Here is a 22016-nt window from a genome sequence, read left to right on the forward strand (position 1 = left end):
TTCCAAAAAAAAGCTCCAACGAGTTGGGAAGTTGATTACGTTGTTAAAATAGAATCATAAAAATTAATATTTCTACCGAGAATGTTTTTCTCAGAAATCATTTGCAAAAAGAATCGCATAACTTTCTTGGGGATCGGATTTCAATTACAGTTATCAATGAAAGAGCTCCCCATGTGTTCGTGGTTGAGATAGTGCTTTCAGTGTTTCATAAACTTGCAACAACGTGTTAACGTTTTTAGCTTCGTTTCTTTGAGATGCTACCACAAAAATAGACACCTGCTTTCACAATGTTCTCTTGCTGATAATGCCCCGTGACCTAATGAATTCACTGTCACCTACATTTGCATATATGTCATGTTGGAAACTGTCTGATATTACTACTGTCTGTAAAAAAAAAGCAGTTTGAGCGGCTTCTTTCGCTCGAGTTTGCCTCTTGTCGTGAAAACCAATAATGATGGTATCTTTCACTTTCAAGACAGAAGAAAATTTTAATGACGATATCATTCACTTTCAAGTTAAAAGGATTTTACAGCAAACAAATTGAAACTCTAACAATAATATTTCCCTTTAGCATGGAAAATATACTTTAAAAAAACCAACTGAGAATTGAAATGATTACGTAATTCTTTGGAAGAATAATTTACTTAAAAAAAGGGTAATGGTTGCTTGCGGACTGACTTAAATTTGTGTTTCTGTTGGTGAAGGGCACAAGGTTGAAAAATGGACATCGTGATCAATCCTTAATTTCTAAGAAATGAGGAAGGAACAAACAAAGTAAGCCATCAGAAACTGAACCGAAAAGCGGCCAAAATGATTATTAAAAACGAAAAACTGGTTGTAATTAATAAATATCTCTTAAAAGAGACAACTCCGAGAAAATTATCCAAATAGGGGTGAGATGTTGAGTCTCATGAACTGGGCAAGGAAAAGAGAAAACGGTCTATTTCAGGTATCGAAAAAGCCAAAACCGTTTGGCAAAACAAATCAATGAGATAAACATTTAGAGCGCAGAAACCTATCTCAAATCAAACAATTATTTTTAAAAAAATGAAAAGGTCAATGTTTCCCCATCATAAATACCATCTGTATCATGTAAAGTTACAAATGGTATTTGCGTGCAACAACGACATTTACATATAGATCAATATTGGTCATTAGAACTTTTGACGACACGAGCCTTAAATTGTGTTATGGCGACAAGACCAGTCAAGTTAATTACCGGATGTGTGAAAGTATCGTCCAGCTGTCAATAAAACATGGAGATGTTTCAGAAATGTTTAAAATTTAAACAAAATTCACATGTCCGCGTCGCGTTTCGTACTAATAATGCATTAGTTTGATGTAACAAAGCTGAGGGAAAACTTCCCTTGTAAAGTCACCAAAGTCACTTGCCTCGAGTGTTATTTTCCAAGAGGACGCGTTTTCGAAGTAAGCTCTTTACGGCATTTCGTATCTCCCTGATGCGCCAACAGTACACAATTGGATTAAAAAACGAATTGAGAAAAACTATGGACGCCACGTAGTCATATACGATTTTTACTGTCAGCGTGTATCCCTCGGCTGAATCCATAAGCATTGTTACACAAAAAGGAACATAAAAAATCCAAAACAGACCGTAAACGTAAAGCACAGTCACTGCAGATTTTCGACACTTAAGTACTTGGGCTGTTTCCGTTTGAGAAGTGTTTAGATTTCGTTGAAGTTGCTTGATCTGGCAAAGATGTCTGCGCACAATCATGAATATTTTTAAGGTACTCAGCGCTGTGACGAGAAATGTTGTCAGTAATATGATCAAAGGGAGAATTATCCAGTTGGTCATAGTGAACCTCAACATCATAACTGTGACGGCAAAGAACCAGAGAAAGACGCAAGCAACAAACGCACGAGGAACTGTTACGATTGTGTTGTATCGTAAATGAAGAGTCAAAGACAATAATCGATCCAATGAAACTGCACTTAGAGTTAGCAGAGACACACCAGAGGTTGTCCATCCAGATATACTCTGAATCATTCTCGAGATGCAGTAGCAGCTGAAGTCTCTTCTAAGTTCAGCGATCTTAAACGCGACGAAAGATGGCTGGCAAATGAGTCCAACAAGAAGATCCGATAAAGCGAGAAAAAACAAAAGGACGAACGATGGCGAATGCAGTTCTCGGTTTTTCCAAATTGCATTTAGAATGATGAAATTTCCCGTGATTGTAATCAAGGAAAAGATAGAATTTAGGACACATGTAGCGAAGTTGGCCGTTTGCGTTTCTATCGTCTGATCTAAATCGATGTCCAAAAAGGAGCAAGCTAGTGTTTCGTTCATGGTATGAGACTTTCAACAGTTCTCAGAAAATTGATTTAACACGCTTTTTAAATATTCGCACACTGTCAAAGTTTAAAAAGAAACTGATCGACAGCTAAAATAGGTTCAACTTGTTTGCTAAAAAAAAAAACCAATCAGATTTTGACTGTTTCCTGAGCTGTAGAAACTGAAGTGTGAAAAATATAAACTGAAAGGAAGTCTCAAATCTTTAATTTCGGCAAATATGCAAACAGTTCTTCATGGAAATATTAATGTACCTTATTCATAAAGTAGTGCTCTTTTGCAATTTAAATCTTCAGCAACAGCTGATGGTTTGTACCAAATATATATTAAAAGACATTGTATTCCGATTAAGAAATTGAGACTTTACAAAATTCAGTCATGACGTGGATCAGAGGCAATCTTTATCCAAGTATATGATACTCAATTAACACCAGCAACACATGTTTAGATAAACCGTCATTAACCCTTTAACGCCCAACTTCTCATTGGTAATTCTCCATGACGACTATTATTTTCAATAGGCTACATTTGACGTTTATAAACAATGTTTAAGCAGCTCTTATGAAGAAAAAAATTTAAACAGTGTTTAACTGAAACAGTCTTAAAACATGTTTAAGCTTTGGTGTGATGTGGCGCTGACACGAAATAAAAATGAAAACTGCGGTAGCAGCGAGTTAGCGATCATAGTTGCAAAAAAAGGGAGAGAGAAAAGAAAAATAAGTCGTAAATATAAAGTGCAACTGCAAGAGGTTTCCGACATGCATGCTCTGTATTTAAAATACTTTTTAAATTCTATTTAATCCCGAAATAGTGCCGCATTTGGGCCATGGCATATAATCACATATACCGTTAGGACCATATAATCACACATAAGTTTGTATTAACAAAGAGCACTTGAAATCCGACTTCTGAATGTAAGTCCTTATAAAATGATATCATTTATCAATAGCTATTCACAACGATTTAAATATGTAAAAACCAGGCCAGAGGTGCAATTCTCGATGAAGATGTAAACGATTCACTGATCGACTCTCAGCTTAAGGCACAAGACACTCGGTCGTTAGTCTTCAACATGTACAACTCTAGTTTAAGACTTCGCCGTCTTTCATCCTTTTATTTTGCCTCAGCCTTTCGGATTTCCTTATGGGAGTGATTTGCCAACCATTTTTCATAGCAAATCATGCGACAGAGCTGATAACAGTGAGCAGTCAAGTACACTGTAAATATAATTAATTTACTCCCCCTGTGCTTGGACTACTGCCTTTACCTGCGTCTTTCCTCACCCTAGGTGTAATTTGTATCGATCGACTCTTGACTTTGACTCTTCATATGTGATACAACATGATTGTAACAATTCATAGAGTATTACTTACAATATTTCCTTGTTTGAATTTTAGCCATAATCACTGTCATACCAAGGTTTTGGGTAAGAAGGTGGCATTTCGTATTATAGGCGATTCTCGAAACAACATCTATTGTAATACTCTCACTGAAGCGCATCAAAGATTGTTGAAATTGTTCGACGACACCAGCATCATATAGCATCATGAGCAACAAAGAAGTGTCCAAATCAACACAATAAACCTGCTTAAGCAAAGAAAATATGCTCTAACGATACTTTCATCGCAAGGTTTATTTCGGGTTTTTTATATTCCAATGCTTGTGACAGTGATTGCGCATCAATTACATGGATACACGATAGATATTACAGTTGCATAAGACTTCGCACACACTGTTTGTTTAGTCAAATCCTTCCTGAATTCATTTGTAAACTGCTGGATATTTAGAGAGATTCGTCGAGTTGTCATGAATACATTGCGGAAAAACTGAAACTCACAACGAAAGTAAACATCCTGTGAGGGCAAGCAGTTTGTGTGTAAACACTTGATTAGAGCGGCTAAATTTACTCACTGAATACGTCGAGTCTAAATAGCCGCTTCTATATTCTGGCAGAATTTAGTTACTGATAGAGGCGTGACTAAAATTCATTTCGTCGACGAAGGTTGAGCAACGCTGATGACAATATAAGCAAGGTAATCCTTCTTAGAGCAGTCTAGGCCGACTAAAAAATTTTACCTTAGGTTGTCAATAAACATAGGGAAGTTGAATGAGTTAAACGAATGTTTTCAAGTTAACTCAAATATCGTTTAAATTTTTGATCTTAGTTGATAACATGAGCTCGGTTGGGTAAGTGTCAACCTGAAACTTCTAGAATATGAATGTATACAATGGTAATTGTCTCATGCAGGCGGCGAGATAATTGTAGAAGTAATTTCCTGATATTTTGCATTTTACATCGGTTATAAATGCACATAATGCAATAATCAAACTGCGAAAAAAAGTTTTGTAGTAGGCCATATAGTCTCAGCTAAAAGCAAGATCTTGCCTTTAAGTACACGCCAACTGTTAGAAAGTGGGCAGTTTAACGATAACCCTCAACAGGCGATTTGAAAGTGGCAGCTATTTATTTTGACTACATCCAATTTAGGATGTTTTTGTTCTCTCTCGTAGTTAAATTCATTCTCACCGGCGCGGCGCTAGCCGGTTCGATTCGCAGCGTGAGAGTGCCCTTTATTTCCTCTTGAAAAACCAATTTGTTTTCTGTTTTATCTCTTACAGACCTAAGAGCACATGATGAGTCAGTATCATATCCTGGCACTGAAACATCAAAGTGCAAAATGCAACTTTTGCGCCTCATCTTGTTTTTTCTTTTTCATGAGAGTCAAATGGGGAATTAATTCTGCCCAATCTCTCTGATAACTTGAAAGTCGCTGCACTTGAAACTATGGTGTACCCTGTATTTAGACCGTGCTTTATACCCACATTAACAACCGCATTAAAGGTTCAAGACACTAAATTGTGTAAATATAAACAGATCACAGGCGTCGAACACCTTCTGATAGCGAAACATGTCCGTATTGCCACTATAATTATTGTCATCGTGAAGAAAATAGATTTTCGTGGGTTTTATCGCTTTCAACCATTCATACCAAGTTTATTACAAAATGCGTCAGAACAAAGATGTTGGTGAGTCAGAAACCATACTGTCCACTAAGGTTATTGAACAGATTCTGCAGCTGCTGCTGAATTGTTCCCATGAGTAGTTTTCTTAAATATTCTATTATTGCGCGACGTACTTGTTTAGTTCTCCAAAAATGACTGACAGGATTCAACGACGAACTTATGAAACCAATCGTTGCGTAATACCAACCGATCTTCAATGAAGTTGTATAGCCGTGAAATGCTTCCGCTGCACTAGGCTGTAATGAGTGGGAGATAGAGCACTAACATTAAGCCATCACCTCGTTCGTTTTGTAAGTTAACCATTGATCGACTTTGTTCTCTTATTTGGCTTTGATGTCTATTTGCAATTTGAAATATCCTAATAGTGCAAAGTGCAGTCACTCCAGTGGCCAACACAGATATAGTAACAGGCAAAATGAGCCAATTTCGAAACCAAAACCTGGCGATGGCAACAATGAAGCAAAACAGCCAAACTGTTGCAAATGAAGAGTTAAAGCGAGAAGTCGGTCGACACAAACTCCACTTAGAGTCAATAAAGATACTCCCGAAGTTATCCAACCAGTAAAGAACTGAATCATTTGTACCTTACAATATCCGTTGAAATCTTCCAAAAGCTCCGCTACCTTGTATGCAACAAACGAGGGCTGGCCAACCAGTCCAACGAGGAAGTCAGAGACTGCCAAGCAAAATAACAAAGCGAAAGATGGCGTATGAAGCTCCCGCATTTTCCAGATTACAAGCATGACGATGAAATTTCTAAGTAATGCAGTCAGAGCAAAGAGAGAGCTAACTACGCACACACATAGATAGATAGATAGATAGATAGTTTATTCACCTTAAGAACTTGCAGCCAAAAGCTGAATTGCGATAAGGTTTAATTTACAAACGCGAAATTTCCAGCTTACTAAATTACAACTAATTGATTAATTTCCTAATTAAAAACTGTTACAGAATGACAAAATTACAAGCATGCGTCGAATTCCTATGTAAAATAAGAGACAAGTTAATATCTAATTATCACCTACGATAAACGTAACTTAAGAGAAAGCTATTCTTGCATCTTTCAGTTTTACACCTCGGACGAATAAATGTTCTTCGTTCTCTCAGATAGTAGCCAGGTTGGTATTTGCTTGGAAGTAGTTTATGAAGGCACTCGACGACACATACGACACATACGACACTCGCTGTAGCCTCATGACTAGCTTGTGTGTGATGTACCTCAAAAAAAAAGCATGTTACCGCGCCTGATGAATTCATGATGGATAAGTGCGAGCAAAAAGAAACGGAATAGTTCTCTATCTTGACTCATGAATAAATATGGCCTATAGATAGAATTTTTATTTTCGAACACATGTCGTGTTTTAATCGTATGAAAATGAGTTTAATTTGCATTTTAATGTAAACTTATAATCGTACGAAAAGATGAGTACCAGAATACCAGACACTGTCTCTATTTGACGTCGATTTACTGAGACCAACCTGGTTATAGAAATAAGGTTACTAAAAGTCGAAAGAGAACGGGGAGAGAAGGTTAGAAAACCATTCCTACGCCGGGAGTCGAACCCGGGCCGCAGCGGTCAAAGCGCCGAATCCTAACCACTAGTGCACCTAACCGTGGGAAGTATTGCTTTAAGTGGCGATGTTAAACTGGAAAATTCCACACCCCGCAATATGGTCGCGATTTCCAAAAACCGTACTGTAGTTAAAGGCCTGAAAAAGAAACCTCTCTTTAAAGTATTGTAACATAAAAATCAACCAAAGGGATATTAAAACTACGGTGATGGTTAGATCACGGTTAAAGAAAAAAAAACAATTACTGGCGATCGTGAGATCCTCCGACCTCCTGGGAGTTATTAAATGTATTTTGGGCAACTGCTAAATATATTAAAATTAAGTAAAGAATTATTTCAATTTTGTAAACAAAATTTGATCAGGAAAGTTTTCTTCCAGTCCGTAATGGTTCTACAGAGGTAACCTTCATCTAGTTAACTGTAATTGCATGGTGCTTGCAAGGTATGTTTGTTGACTATGGAATTTTTTTCTGGCACTTTGTACATAAAAACAAATTTCAGAAATATATCTTCCTTGAAAAACTAATTCTTGCTGTGCAACAGTTTTTATTTCTTGGGATTCTTTTGATCTCTTTAATTTTCTTATAATCATATGAAATGATTACGATGAGCACCAGGACTCGCTTTGAAAATCTTCATCTGACAGAAAATAGCATTCATTGTATCGTCCCAAAATATCTTTATCCTGATTGAGGATAACTACTGTATTGCCTCTCGGAATTGCTCCCTAGGTAGAATATTATAACTTGTTTAATAAAGTAACTGAGTTTATAGGAGTAAAGTGTTCTCGTAGAAAGCAATCCCCTCTTAGCCCCAGTCCGCGCGGCTATCCACATAGATTTGACTTTTGCGCGGATCATGCAAATAAAAAAGGTTTGAGCTCGAGTTAAAAGGTAATCGTTCTTATACCGGCCGTATTCAAAATCGTCAGATAAATTGCTCTTTCGTCGAGTGTCCGTTGTTCCCCATGTTGTCAGTATTGCCTATGTTATACATATTTCGTGTTATTTGTATTTCCTGTATTATTTCCAATCTTGTAATTAGTCGTTCCGTTCTTGATGCATCACGTTCGCAATACTTCACTTAGAAACTACTGGCAAAGGCGTGTAAATAAGAAGAGTTCGGTGGAGTTGTCAGGAAATTAAACCCCTCTTAAATTTATTTCTGGTGCGTTGGTTACAGTTCTTTCTGTTGGTTAAATTATACTGTAACAAATAACACGAACAGATGTTCTTAGAGAAATTCAATAACATCAACTCCCCTCTTTTGAGCTTTAAGTGGTGACTTGGCCTTTTTTAAGTTTTTAAGCTTAAAAAAGGTTCATTACTGGGTTGTAGTATTAAAAAAAAAACTTGAAATAACGTTTGTGTTGTTAAACTGATCGCCTCCTTAAAAAAAAATTCATCATGTTTCCTTCTTTCTGAGTCACTCATCTCGTAGTTCGATTTCAATAGGCGTGGCTACCTGTCTAATCTTGAGAGAAAACCGGACACAGTTTATATACGACGCCAGGAACCAATTTTCCCACCTGACGGCGCTTTAAGTCGTCTCGTATTAGAAAGTTTAAGAAAACCACGATGGCAACGGCAACGGGAACGTCACCAAACAAAAGGTTCAATGAGCAGAACAATGGCTCTGCACGTGCGTTATAACTCTTTATAAATTTCTTTGCGCCCTCAGCAAAACAACATCGTGAAATGGCCAAACTTTGCGTTGTCTGGAAAACGTGAACGACGACGGCTGATTTTTTAAATTTCTATTTCAAATTTAACGCCAGCTGTGTTCCACATTCAGTTCCGAGATATTTTTGACCAACACTGAAGACGGTTTACTCCAAGTGCAAAAAAAAAATAAAAAAATAAGTAATCAGATACTAGCGATCGATGGTTAAGTCTTGCAATCTCTTAAGAGTCACCGAAGGCCATGTATCACAGCAAGTGCCATTGATATCAAAAGTTAAACAAAGCGTTCTTAAAATTTTGCAAAATTAATTTCATCACCCAGGTTTCATCAGTTAAACTTTAGATAACATTTGTTTGAGTCAGCGGTTCCCGACCGTTTTATTAACGAATGGGAACACTGTGAGCCGTGGAAGGTATTGATTTAGCTCACATATTAAGATTTTGGCCCTGAAGACGTTAGGAAACGGACCAGCTAAGATGGTCAGTTTTTTTCATCGTGTTTCATGGAATGAGGGAAAGCATGTAGTATTATCCTCTGGGATGTCCGATTTCTAGAAAATAAAGCCGTATCCGAAATTCTAATCAAATCTTACAGGATTTTAGATTGCTTCTCCTGGAGTATAGCTTGTACTGAATACTCAGGTACTGTTCAACCTGTATTTCTTTTGATTCCATGAATTCGGTTTGTACCGATGCCCTTGACTAGGATCCAGCAGCAGCATCTATTGAAAAGCGACGTTACTAAATCAAAATTACTTTGAAGTCTTTACGCAATTTACTCTTACATCAAGGTTGAGGAGAGAGGAAAAAGATGTTTACATCGATCTTGTAAAAGGAACGCTGAGAAAACCATTTTGCAAGTCTCTGCCATAAGCAGGTTTCATCATGTTAATCAGCTGCGATTGGAAAAACTCTCAGAACTTAACTAAAAATTTGTTCTGTATAAACATTGACTCGTCAATATTGTAATACTCTTAGTTGCTGGTCCGCCAGTGTTTGCGAAGACCTACATAATAATATCTAATATGTAGCTCTCTCTCAATGAAAATAGCTTAGATTTAGCCAGAACTATTCACATTGAGGGCAATTTACGTTCCAAAAATAATGTATGAGAACAAGAGTAAATAGTTTCTCTTGAGGAGAACCATGCATGCTAATTGCATTTCTTGGTTATCACGAATCGAAACAAGTTAATACCCGTTTGGGATATATTATACACTTAATGTATGGTTAAGTTAATACCCGTTTGGGATATATAATACACTTAATGTATGGTCCCGAGGAAAACAGTAAGTTTTGTTTTCCCGAGAGTCCCAATGTTTCCCGAAACGAAGTCGTGGGAAACATCAGGATTTGAAGGAAAACAAAGCTGTTTCCCTCGGGATCATACATTAAGTGCTTTGTTATATATTTAGACTTTCCCTTAAAAAAATCATATGGCAAAAACAAATAAACGTACCGTTGTATTCGGCGCGCGGGCAACAACTGCGCAATTTTATCCCGGTCGGGATACATTTGAGTTTGATCAGGGACACGTGACCAAGAATCAACCAATCACAGTGCTTGTTTTGTTGAGTGAAAGTCTAGGTATATAACAAAATCACATAAAAGTTTGTATTTACCAAGAGCAATTGAAATATGACACCTGAATGTGAGTCCCTATAAAAGAATATTCAACAATAGCTATTCACGGTGAGCTCAATATATTTGAAAACCAGGCCAGGTGCAATTCTCGGTGAAGATGTAAACGATTCACTGATCGACTCTCAGCTAAAGGCACAAGACACTTGGTCATTAGTCTTCAACATGTACAACTCTAGTTTAAGACTTCAAAAGCGCTTTTTTATGGAAGTAATTCAAGAGAAAACCCGAGTAACACTTATCTCCATTAACGACTCATTAACGACGTGAACAAACCGACAAACAGCCCGACAAACAACAGACGGATCGAAACCGACCAATGACTGTTAACAAACTCTACACGAGTCTTCCAGCCAATCGCATCACGGCTAAACAGACCAATCACGTTCAACAGACCAGACTTTACAACATCATCGACTGACAACTACTCCTCACTTGACTCTGAAGATGACTATCGCACAGATAGTCGAAACGTCAGTCACCAACAACGGTTCTTTTCAGAACTACACACACCCGGACGATCACACTACACGAACTACTTATCTCCATTGTTGTGAAGTGCACCCTTAATGCCATCTTCTCTCTAGTTACGTGCATGAGCAACGAAGTTCTTCCACATGTAATACGGAAAACACGAAAATTCCATTTGCCGTCTTTCAACCTTTTATTTTGCCTCAGCCTTTAAGATTTCCTCGTGGAAGTGATTTGCCATTTTTTTACCATTTTTCATAGCAAATCAGTGAGCAGTCAAGTACACTGTAAAAGTAATTAATTTACTCCCCCCCTGTTTGGACTACTGCCGTTGCCTGCGTCTTTCCTCACCCTAGGTGTAATTTGCATCGATCGACTCCTGGCTTTGACTCTTCATATGTGATACAACGTTATTGCAACAATTCACAGAGTGATACTAACAATTTTCCTTCTTTGGGTTTTAGCCATAATCACTGTCATACCAAGGTTTTGGGTAAGAAGGTGGCATTTCGTGTTATAGGCGATTCTCGAAAAACATCTATTGTAATACTCTCACTGAAGCGCATTAAAGATTGTTGAAATTGTTCGACGACACCAGCATCATATACATGAGCAACAAAGAAGGGTCCAAATCAACACAATAAACCTGCTTAAGCAAAGAAAATATGCTCTAACGATACTTTTATCGCAAGGTTTACTTCTGGTTTTTTATATTCCAATGCTTGTGACAATGATTGCGCATCAATTACATGGATACACGATAGATATTACAGTTGCATAAGACTTCGCACACACTGTTTGTTTAGTCAAATCCTTCCTGAATTCATTTGTAAACTGCTGGATATTTAGAGAGATTCGTCGAGTTGTCATGAATACATTGCGGAAAAACTGAAACTCACAACGAAAGTAAACATCCTGTGAGGGCAAGCAGTTTGTGTGTAAACACTTGATTAGAGCGGCTAAATTTACTCACTGAATACGTCGAGTCTAAATAGCCGCTTCTATATTCTGGCAGAATTTAGTTTCTGATAGAGGCGTGACTAAAATTCATTTCGTCGACGAAGGTTGAGCAACGCTGATAACAATATAAGCAAGGTGATCCTTCTTAGAGCAGTCTAGGCCGACTAAAAAATTTTACCTTAGGTTGTCAATAAACATAGGGAAGTTGAATGAGTTAAACGAATGTTTTCAAGTTCACCCAAATATCGTTTAAATTTTTAATCTTAGTTGATAACATGAGCTCGGTTGGGTAAGTGTCAACCTGAAACTTCTAGAATATGGATGTATACAATGGTAATTGTCTCATGCAGGCGGCGAGATAATTGTAGAAGTAATTTCCTGATATTTTGCATTTTGCATCGGATATAAATGTACATTATGCAATAATCAAACTGCTTAAAAAAGGTTTGTAGTAGGCCTCGTCTCTCGCCTCTAAGTTCACGCCAACTGTTAGAAAGTGATACGGCGCGGCCTTAGCCGGTTCGATTCCCAGCGTGAGGGTGCCTTTTATTTTCTCTTGAAAAACCAATTTGTTTTATGTTTTATCTCTTACAGACCTAAGAGCACATGATGAATCAGTATCATATCCTGGCACTGAAACATCAAAGTGCAAAATGCAACTTTTGCGCCTCATCTTGTTTTTTCTTTTTCATGAGATTCAAATGGGGAATTAATTCTGCCCAATCTCTCCGATGACTTGAAAGTCGCAGCACTTGAAACTATGGTGTACCCTGTATTTAGACCGTGCTTTATACCCACATTAACAACCGCATTAAATGTTAGAGACACCAAATTATTGTGTAAATATAAACACAGATCACAGGCTTCGAACACCTTCTGATGGCGAAACATGTCCGTATTGCCACTATAATTATTGTCATCGTGAAGAAAATAGATTTTCGTGGGTTTTATCGCTTTCAACTATTCATACCAAGTTTATTACAAAATGCGTCAGAACAAAGATGTTGGTGGGTCAGAAACCATACTGTCCACTAAGGTTATTGAACAGATTCTGCAGCTGCTGCTGAATTGTTCCCATGAGTAGTTTTTCTTAAATATTCTATTATTGCACGACGTACTTGTTTAGTTCTCCAAGAATAAATGACAGGATTCACCGACGAACTTATGAAACCAATCGTTGTAGCGTAATCCCAACCGATCTTTAATGAAGTTGTATAGCCGTGAAATGCTTCCGCTGCACTAACTGCAATGAGTGGGAGATAGAGCACTAACATTAAGCCATACACGTAAAGAACCGTGATAGCTGACTTTTTACATTTGAATGCATCACCTCGTTCGTTTTGTAAGTTAACCATGTATCGATTTTGTTCTCTTATTTGGCGTTGATGTCTATTTGCAATTTGAAATATCCTAATAGTGCAAAATGCGGTCACTCCAATGGCCAACACAGATGTAGTAACAGGCAAAATGAGCCAGTTTGGAAACCAAAACCTGACGATGGCAACAATGAAGCAAAACAGCCAAACTGTTATCATTGCTATTACAACCCGTCGCACGGTGATCGTGTTTCTGTATTGCAAATGAAGAGTTAAAGCGAGAAGTCGGTCGACACAAACTCCACTTAGAGTCAAAAAAGATACTCCCGAAGTTATCCAACCAGTAAAGTACTGAATCATTCGCACATTACAATATTCGTTGAAATTTTCCAAAAGCTCCGCTACCTTGTATGCAACAAACGAGGGCTGGCCAACCAGTCCAACGAGGAAGTCAGAGACTGCCAAACAAAATATCAAAGCGAAAGATGGTGTATGAAGCTCCCGTGTTTTCCAGATTACTAGCATGACGATGAAATTTCCAAGTAATGCAGTCAGAGCAAAGAGAGAGCTAACTGCGCACACACATACAACACTTGCTGTAGCCTCATGACTAGTCAGCGTGTGATGTCCCTCAAAGAAAAAGCATGTCACCGCGTCTGATGAATTCATGATGGATAAATTCGAGCAAACAGCAACGGAATGGTTCTCTTTCATGACTCATGAATAAATATGGTCCATAGATAAAAAAATTCACTTTCGAAAGACCATGTCTTGTTTTGATTTAAACTATATTTAAAGGACAAAAACACCGAAAAAAAATTACCATTTTGAGCGTGCGATTTATACGGCACAGGTGGTATCTCAAAAATGCTCACTCCAAACAATTAGCACTGATTTCACGAGGTGAAAATTGAAAATACTAACTCGTTCTCTGAGCTATTAGAATTCATTTTTTCCTTGATGAGTTAACACCAATTTTTTCGCTTTTTGAAGGAACGATCAACGTTCAGAAATACCATTTTGAGCGGGCGATATCGGAGGCACAGATGCCGCTTCAAGGAAACTTACTCCTGTCAATTAACACCTGCCGAAAAAGACAAATTTAAGAAAGTTATCAAAGCTATCGAAGTTCATTTGCATGCTTTTGATAAGTTAACGTCAATTCTTTACTTTCGAAAGTAAGCGTTTGACTATCAAAAATGAAAATATTTGGAGTATCACAACCATTAGGACGATTAGTGAGAGACGTTTGGAAGTGAATGGAGAGGCGGAAACAATCAGTCAACAATATCAAAGACAAACACATCATATCAATTAATTATAACCAAGTTGAAAACGTGTGCACGGTGTGAAATTAAGGCAAACTAGAAAATAAGCAACTTCAGCTAAAGCTTTTATGTCAATATAATATCAGTTTAATATACAGCCTAATTTGCATGGAGCTTTAGGTTTAGTCAGAAAGGCACATGAACAACGTTTGATAGATATGTTTTCCGTTCATTGAGGAATGTTGATGAGAATCGAAATACAGCCATGGCTACCAACCAAAAAACATGCTAGTACCTAACCAGCATGCTATATGCAACGACAAGTAATAGGCCATTCCCGAATTACCTTTGGCCTCCTTTTCAAAACGAGACCTGGTGCTAAGCCACTCGTATGAAAATGAGTTTGATTTGCATGTTAATAAAAACTCACAATCGTATAAGAGGATAACACCAGAATACCGGACTCAGTCTATATTCGGCGCCAGAAGCCGATGATCCCTCCTGATGGCGCTTTACTCTCGTATTGCATGTCGGAAAGGTAGCGCAATGTTTTCATTGAATACATAATCGAGAAGTGTCATCGTCATGATTGTTATTTGGAAAAGACAATAGCTGATATAGTCTAGTTCGCCTCGTGAGTTTTCTGGCCAGTTATTTAAAATTTAAAAAGTATGGAAAAGAGAAATCTACAAAATCATTCCCACGCCGGGAATCGAACCCGGGCCGCGGCGGTGAGAGCGCCGAATCCTAGCCACTAGACCACGTGGGAACTCACCATTTCGCCCTATAAGTTGTACTCAAATAAATACAAAGGAAAACAGCTCCTCAAAGCATTGCCACAAATAAAAATTGATTAAATTAATGCTACAGCTACGGTAATTATTTCTTAGGATTCTTTTGATCTCTTTAATTTTCTTATAATCATATGAAATGATACGATGAGCACCAGGACTCGCTTTGAAAATCCTCATCTGACAGAAAATAGCATTCATTGTATCGTCCCAAAATATCTTTTTCCTGATTGAGGATAACTACTGTACTGCGTCTCGGAATTGCTCCTTAGGTAGAATATTATAACTTGTTTGATAAAGTAGTTGAGTTTATAGGAGTAAAGTGTTCTCGTAGAAAGTAATCCCCTCTTAGCCCCAGTCCGCGCGGCTATCCATATAACTTTGACTTTCGCGCGGATCATGCAAATAAAAAAAGTGTGAGCTCGAGTTGACAGGTAATCATTCTTATGCCAGCCGTATTCGAAAATCATTAGATGAATTGCTCTTTCGTCGATAAGATAAGATGGCCAGTTTTTTCTCATCGTGTTTCATGGAATGAGGGAAAGCATGTAGTATTATCCGCTGGGATGTCCGATTTTCAAGAAAATAAAGCCGTATCCCAAATTCTAATCAAATTTTACAGGATTTTAGTCTGCTTCTTCTGGAGTATAGCTTGTACTGAATACTCAGGTATTGTTTAAGCTGTATTTCTTTTGATTCCATGCATTCGGTTTGTACCGATGCCCTTGACTAGGATCCAGCAGCAGCATCTATTAGGCTTAGCTTTGTAAACGTGTCACTTTCGCTCTTGAAAAGCGACGTTACTAAATCAAAATTACTATGAAGTCTTCACGCAATTTACTCTTACATTACGCTCGAGGAGAGAGGAAAGAACATTTACATCGATATTTTAAAAGGAACGCTGAGAAAACCATTTTGCAAGTCTCTGCCATAAGCAGGTTCCATCATGTTAATCAGCTGCGATTGGGAAAACTCTCAGAACTTAACTAAAAATTGTTCTGTTTAAACATTGACTGGACAATATTGTAATACTTTTAGTTGCTGGTGCGCCAGTGTTTGCGAAGACCTACATAATAATGTCTAATGTGTAGTTCTCTCTCAATGAAAATAGCTTAGATTTAGCCAGAACTATTCACATTGAGGGCAATTTACGTTCCAAAAATAATGTATGAGAACAAGAGTAAATAGTTTCTCTTGATGAGAACCATGCATGCTAATTGCATTTCTTGGTTATCACGAATCGAAACAAGTTAATACCCGTTTGGGCCTTATTATACGCTTAATGTATGGTCCCGAGGGAAACAGTAAGTTTTGTTCTTGAGAGTCCTGATGTTTCCCGAAACGAAGTCATAGGAAACATAAGGACTTGAGAGAACACAAAACTAACTGTTTCCCTCGGGACCATACATTAAGTGCTTTGTTATATATAAAGACTTTCCCTTAAACAATCACATGGCAAAAACAAACAAACGTATCGTTGTATTCGGCGCGCGGGCAACAACTGCGCAATTTTATCCCGGTCGAGATACATTTGAGTTTGATCAGGGGCACGTGACCAAGAATCAACAAATCACGGTGCTTGTTTTGTTGAGTGAAAGTCTAGGTATGTAACAAAATCACATATAAGTTTGTATTTACAAAGAGCAATTGAAATCTGACTTCTGAATGTGAGTCCTTATAAAAGAATAATGTATAGATTTAGCCAAGCCTAAGAGCGGAGCTTGCGCTTTTTTTCCCGCACGTCTCAAGGGCACAACGCCTTGCCCCGTCCAGGACTAGAATCTGGGTCATCCGACTCGGAGCCCAGTGCACTGACCACTGGACTACTTGACAAAGCTGTGGCATTGGCGTACCCGCGGTACAGTTAACCACGCATGTTAAAAGTAGCACATTGTACAGTCGTATGGTCGTACGGTCGTACATCCAATTTTTTTCGGCTTGATGGGTTACTGCTATTTTGTATAATTATGGGGCTACGCTCTGCGAGCTCCGCTATCATTCAACAATAGCTATTCACAGCGAGCTCAATACATGAAAACCAGGCCAGGTGCAATTCTCGGTGAAGATGTAAACGACTCACTGATCGACTCTCAGCTAAAGGCACAAGACACTTGGTCATTAGTCTTCAACACGTACAACTCTAGTTTAAGACTTCAAAAGTGCCTTTTTATGGAAGTAATTCAAGAGAAAACCCGAGTAACATTTATCTCCATTGTTGTGACGTGTACCCCTAATGCCATCTTCTCTCTAGTTACGTGCATGAGCAGCGAAGTTCTTCCACATGTGACACGGAAAACACGAAAATTCTATTCGTCATCTTTCATCATTTTATTTTGCCTCAGCCTTTCGGATTTCCTTATGGGAGTGATTTGCCAACCATTTTTCATAGCAAATCATGCGACAGAGCTGATAACAGTGAGCAGTCAAGTACACTGTAAATATAATTAGTTTACTCCCCCTGTGCTTGGACTACTGCCTTTACCTGCGTCTTTCCTCACCCTAGGTGTAATTTGTATCGATCGACTCTTGACTTTGACTCTTCATATGCGATACAACATGATTGTAACAATTCATAGAGTATTACTTACAATATTTCCTTGTTTGAATTTTAGCCATAATCACTGTCATACCAAGGTTTTGGGTAAGAAGGTGGCATTTCGTATTATAGGCGATTCTCGAAACAACATCTATTGTAATACTCTCACTGAAGCGCATTAAAGATTGTTGAAATTGTTCGACGACACCAGCATCATATAGCAACAAAGAAGTGTCCAAATCAACACAATAAACTTGCTTAAGCGCAGAAAATCTGCTCTAACGATACTTTTATCGCAAGGTTTACTTCTGGTTTTTTATATTCCAATGCTTGTGACAGTGATTGCGCATCAATTACATGGATACACGATAGACATTACAGTTGCATACAACATCGCACACACTGTTTGTTTAGTCAAGTCCTTCCTGAATTCATTTGTAAACTGCTGGAGATTTAGAGCGATTCGTCGAGTTATCATGAATACATTGCGGAAAAACTGAAACTCACAACGAAAGTAAATCTCATGGGAAGGCAAGCAGTTTATGTGTAGACACTTGATTAATGCTAAATTTACTCACCGAACATGAGTCTAAATAGCCGCTTCTATATTCTGGCAGAATTTGGTTACTGATAGAGGCTTGACTAAAATTCATTTCGTCGACGAAGGTTGAGCAACGCTGATGACAATATAAGCAAGGTGATCCTCCTTAGAGCAACTCGAGTGGAATTAAAAATTTTACCTTAGGTGCTCTACCCACATTAACAACCGCATTAAAGGTTCAAGACACTAAATTGTGTAAATGTAAACACAGATCACAGGCGTCGAACACCTTCTAATGGCGAAACATGTCTGTATTGCCACTATATTATTATTGTCATCGTGAAGAAAATAGTTTTTTGTGGGTTTTATCGCTTGCAACCATTCATACCAATTTTATTCCAAAATGCATCAGAAGAAAGATGTTGGTGAGTCAGACACCGTACTGTCCACTAAGGTTATTGAACAGATTCTGCAGCTGCTGCTGAATTGTTCCCATAAGTAATTTTTCTTAAATATCCTATTACTGCACGACGTACTTGTTTAGTTCTCCAAGAATAAATGACAGGATTCACCGACGAACTTATCAAACAAATTGTGGTGGCGTAATCCCAACCGATCTTCAATGAAGTTGTATAGCCGTGAAATGCTTCCGCTGCACTAACTGCAATGAATGGGAGATAGAGCACTAACATTAAGCCATACACGTAGAGAACCGTGATAGCTGACTTTTTACATTTGAATGCATTACCTCGTTCGTTTTGTAAGTTAACCATGGATCGATTTTGTTCTATTATTTGGCGTTGATGTCTATTTGCAATTTGAAATATCCTAATAGTGCAAAGTGCAGTCACTCCAATGGCCAACACAGATATAGTAACAGGCAAAATGAGCCAGTTTGGAAACCAAAACCTGACAATGACAACAATGAAGCAAAACAGCCAAACTGTTATCATTGCTATTACAACCCGTCGCACGGTGATCGTGTTTCTGTATTGCAAATGAAGAGTTAAAGCGAGAAGTCGGTCGACACAAACTCCACTCAGAGTTAAAAAAGACACTCCAGAAGTTATCCAACCAATGAAGAACTGAATTATTCGTGCCTTACAATATCCGTTGAAATTTTCCAAAAGCTCCGCTACCTTGTATGCAACAAACGAGGGCTGGCCAACCAGTCCAACGAGGAAGTCAGAGACTGCCAAGCAAAATAACAAAGCGAAAGATGGCGTATGAAGCTCCCGCGTTTTCCAAATAACAAGCATGACGATGAAATTTCCAAGTAATGCAGTTAGAGCAAACAGAAGGCTAACTGCGCACGATACAACACTCGCTGTCTGAGCCTCATGACTAGCTTGTGTGTGAAAAAAAAAAAAGCATGTTACTGCGCCTGATGAATTCATGATGGATAAATTCGAGCAAACAGAAACGGAATGGTTCTCTATCATGACTCATGAATAAATATGGCCCACAGGGAGAAATTTTACTTTCAGAAGAACATATTATGTTTTGATTTAAACTATATTAAAAGGACAAAAACACCGAAAAAAAATTACCGTTTTGAGCGGGCGATTTATACAGCACAGATGGTGTCTCAAAAATACTTACTCAATTCAATTACTGATTTCCCGAAGTTAAAATTGAAAAAACTAACTCGTTCTCTGAGCTATCAGAATTCATTGTTTTCCTTGATGAGTAAACGCCAATTTTTTTCGCTTTTTAAAGGAACGATTAAGAACAAGTCTCTGTAAGAATCAAACATCTTGGGAAATGAAAATTTTCAACCCCCCTTCAAATTTTGCATGCAGTTAGGAACTCAGGGGGGATGCACAAAAATGCCCTTTTTGTAGGTGGCAGCACTCTTATTGCCATGGTAACAACGGCTGCTTGTTCGAGTTCTGGGGCCTCATTTTCATACAAAAACGTCGCAAAAAAAAAAGAGTGAAATGTTTATTTCTCTATCTTAAGCTAAATACAACATTACAAATTGGCACTTCTACCATACATTGTAACATCATTCGTCTTCACTTTGACACATTTAATTTTCCCTGGGAGTGAATGTGAACACACCAATAGATTATTCATCTCGGTACAGTTTCGGTCATTTTTGTTGTCGGGTAAAACAGGGAAAACGTTTATCTGAATTTCTCCAAAAGTACACCTATTCTGGAACTGAAACTACCCACCTAGCTGGTTATAATATTCTAGTTTTTAAATATGTAAAAATCACTGCCGGCCTGCCTCTACTTTTTATAGGGGCAATTCGCGAAAAAAGCTCAAAATCAGATATTGCATGATTTGGCGATGTTTACATCTAATGTTCTCAACAACAAACGTTTCAGACAAATGAAACGTGCGAGGCTTTGAAAGAATGTTATCTTATGAGCAATATCCCGAGGAGAAATCTCGCCTCTGGATGTCATCTTTTAAAAAGATTGGTTAACCTTCATGGAGGACAACTCGACGTAACTACAAACATATACCTCAAATCGTGTGCACATCATCCAGATTCCGAGTGCTGCACCTTCTTTCATAGGAATTTGAGCGATCCGAAATCCTCTGAAGATACCCTGTTATACTTGTATGTCATTGGAAACATGTTGAAGTCGGCTGATCTACACGAAACTATCCTCACACCGGTCATTTGTCATAAACATGTACGTTATCACGATGGCGTGACGCTGTATTTCTCCGTGAAGTTTCCATCGGTCGCTCCAAAGAAGACGCGCAAAGTACACTGGTTGACCGTGGCCTTGAGAGTGACAGTGTTGGAAAAATATATATAAATAAAATGCCATTAATAACAAAGGTTAAGAGGAGCGTTCTTAAAATTCTGCAAATTAATCTCATTACCCTAGTTTAAGTAGGGTAGACTCTGTAAACCTTATACAACGTTTGTTTATGTCAGTAATTCATGGCCATTTAATTTGCAAATGCTAACGCTCCAGTTCATGCATTAGTCGATTTACTGAGACCAATATGGTTATAGAAGTAAGTTTATCAAAAGTCAAAAAGGAACGAGGAGAGAAAGTTGCAAAACCATTCCCACGCCGGGAATCGAACCCGGGCCACGGCGGTGAGAGTGCCGAATCCTAACCACTAGACCACGTGGGAAGAGGCGATGTTAAACCCAAATTTGCACACCGCAAAATATGATCGTGATTTTCAAAAACCGCACTGTAGTTAAAGGCCTGAAAAGGAAGCCTCTTTTTAAAGTATTGTTAAATAAAAAAATAAACCATAGGGATGTTAAAAGTACGGTGGTGGTTACATCAAAGTTAAAAAAAAAAACAAATACCGGCGATCGATCGTGATGTCTTCCGATCTTCTGGGAGTTGTTGAATGTGTCTTGGCAAGTGTTAAAGATATCAAAATTAAGGAAAGAATTCTTTCAATTTTGTAAAAAAACTTAATTAGGAAAGTTTTCTTTCAGGCCGTGTTAGTTCTACACAGGTAACCTTTAACTAGTTAACGGTAACTGCATGGTGCTTGCAAGGTATGTTTGTTGACACGGCATTTTTTTCTGGTACTTTTCAACGTCCCCCCACGGGACACCCCCCTAGCAACTACTCCCCCTGGGCATTTGAACTTTTAAAGATTGGTTTGTTCATTTCCTGCAAATTTTTTTTTTGTAAAAGGCAAAATCAGCGACCGTGAATTTCTACACATTGACCGAGCTTTAAAACCTAGATCTTGTAGAACTTTTCTTCAGAGCCATCCATTCACGAAAGTGAACTTTTCATCTTAAACATCTCCATATCTTAAAACACTTGAAATTTATCTGGAGAGACTCGAGACTTTCGGTTCAAATCCCCATCAAAGTCAGGTTAGGTTAAAATTTCCCACCCCCACCCAAGGACGACAGTAAAATGCCCGAGGATTGCCCGAGAAGGGATGTTGACCCATC

General features: G+C 38.2%; 3 protein-coding genes and 2 non-coding genes across 5 annotated transcripts; all 5 read right to left on the reverse strand.

The window, feature by feature from the left end:
- Nucleotides 1-80: 80 nt before the first annotated feature.
- Nucleotides 81-2635, reverse strand: LOC113674308 (melanocyte-stimulating hormone receptor). The gene has a single exon (XM_027190792.2). It carries the CDS (start codon nucleotides 2309-2311, stop codon nucleotides 1385-1387), a length of 927 nt encoding a protein of 308 aa, XP_027046593.2. The 5' UTR covers nucleotides 2312-2635; the 3' UTR covers nucleotides 81-1384.
- Nucleotides 2636-11289: 8654 nt separating this feature from the next.
- LOC149048295 (trace amine-associated receptor 365-like) lies at nucleotides 11290-14030 on the reverse strand. Its single transcript, XM_089198937.1, has one exon. It carries the CDS (start codon nucleotides 13691-13693, stop codon nucleotides 12701-12703), a length of 993 nt encoding a protein of 330 aa, XP_089055063.1. The 5' UTR covers nucleotides 13694-14030; the 3' UTR covers nucleotides 11290-12700.
- Nucleotides 14031-14944: 914 nt separating this feature from the next.
- Trnae-cuc (transfer RNA glutamic acid (anticodon CUC)) lies at nucleotides 14945-15016 on the reverse strand. The gene has a single exon. It is a non-coding gene; the product is annotated as a tRNA-Glu (tRNA).
- Nucleotides 15017-18105: 3089 nt separating this feature from the next.
- Nucleotides 18106-19804, reverse strand: LOC149048297 (trace amine-associated receptor 365-like). The gene has a single exon (XM_089199756.1). The coding sequence runs from the start codon at nucleotides 19555-19557 to the stop codon at nucleotides 18571-18573; it is 987 nt and encodes a 328-aa protein (XP_089055882.1). The 5' UTR covers nucleotides 19558-19804; the 3' UTR covers nucleotides 18106-18570.
- Nucleotides 19805-21151: 1347 nt separating this feature from the next.
- On the reverse strand, nucleotides 21152-21223 carry Trnae-cuc (transfer RNA glutamic acid (anticodon CUC)). The gene has a single exon. It is a non-coding gene; the product is annotated as a tRNA-Glu (tRNA).
- Nucleotides 21224-22016: the final 793 nt, after the last annotated feature.

The sequence above is a fragment of the Pocillopora damicornis genome, chromosome 3 (genome assembly GCF_964200805.1).
Source record: "Pocillopora damicornis chromosome 3, jaPocDami1.2, whole genome shotgun sequence".
NCBI lineage: Eukaryota > Metazoa > Cnidaria > Anthozoa > Scleractinia > Pocilloporidae > Pocillopora > Pocillopora damicornis.

What these genes read in the sequence shown, in the direction of transcription:
- LOC113674308 (XM_027190792.2), bottom strand. Translation starts at nt 2,311, where the DNA reads ATGAACGAAACACTAGCTTGCTCCTTTTTGGACATCGATTTAGATCAG.
- LOC149048295 (XM_089198937.1), bottom strand. Translation starts at nt 13,693, where the DNA reads ATGAAAGAGAACCATTCCGTTGCTGTTTGCTCGAATTTATCCATCATG.
- LOC149048297 (XM_089199756.1), bottom strand. Translation starts at nt 19,557, where the DNA reads ATGATAGAGAACCATTCCGTTTCTGTTTGCTCGAATTTATCCATCATG.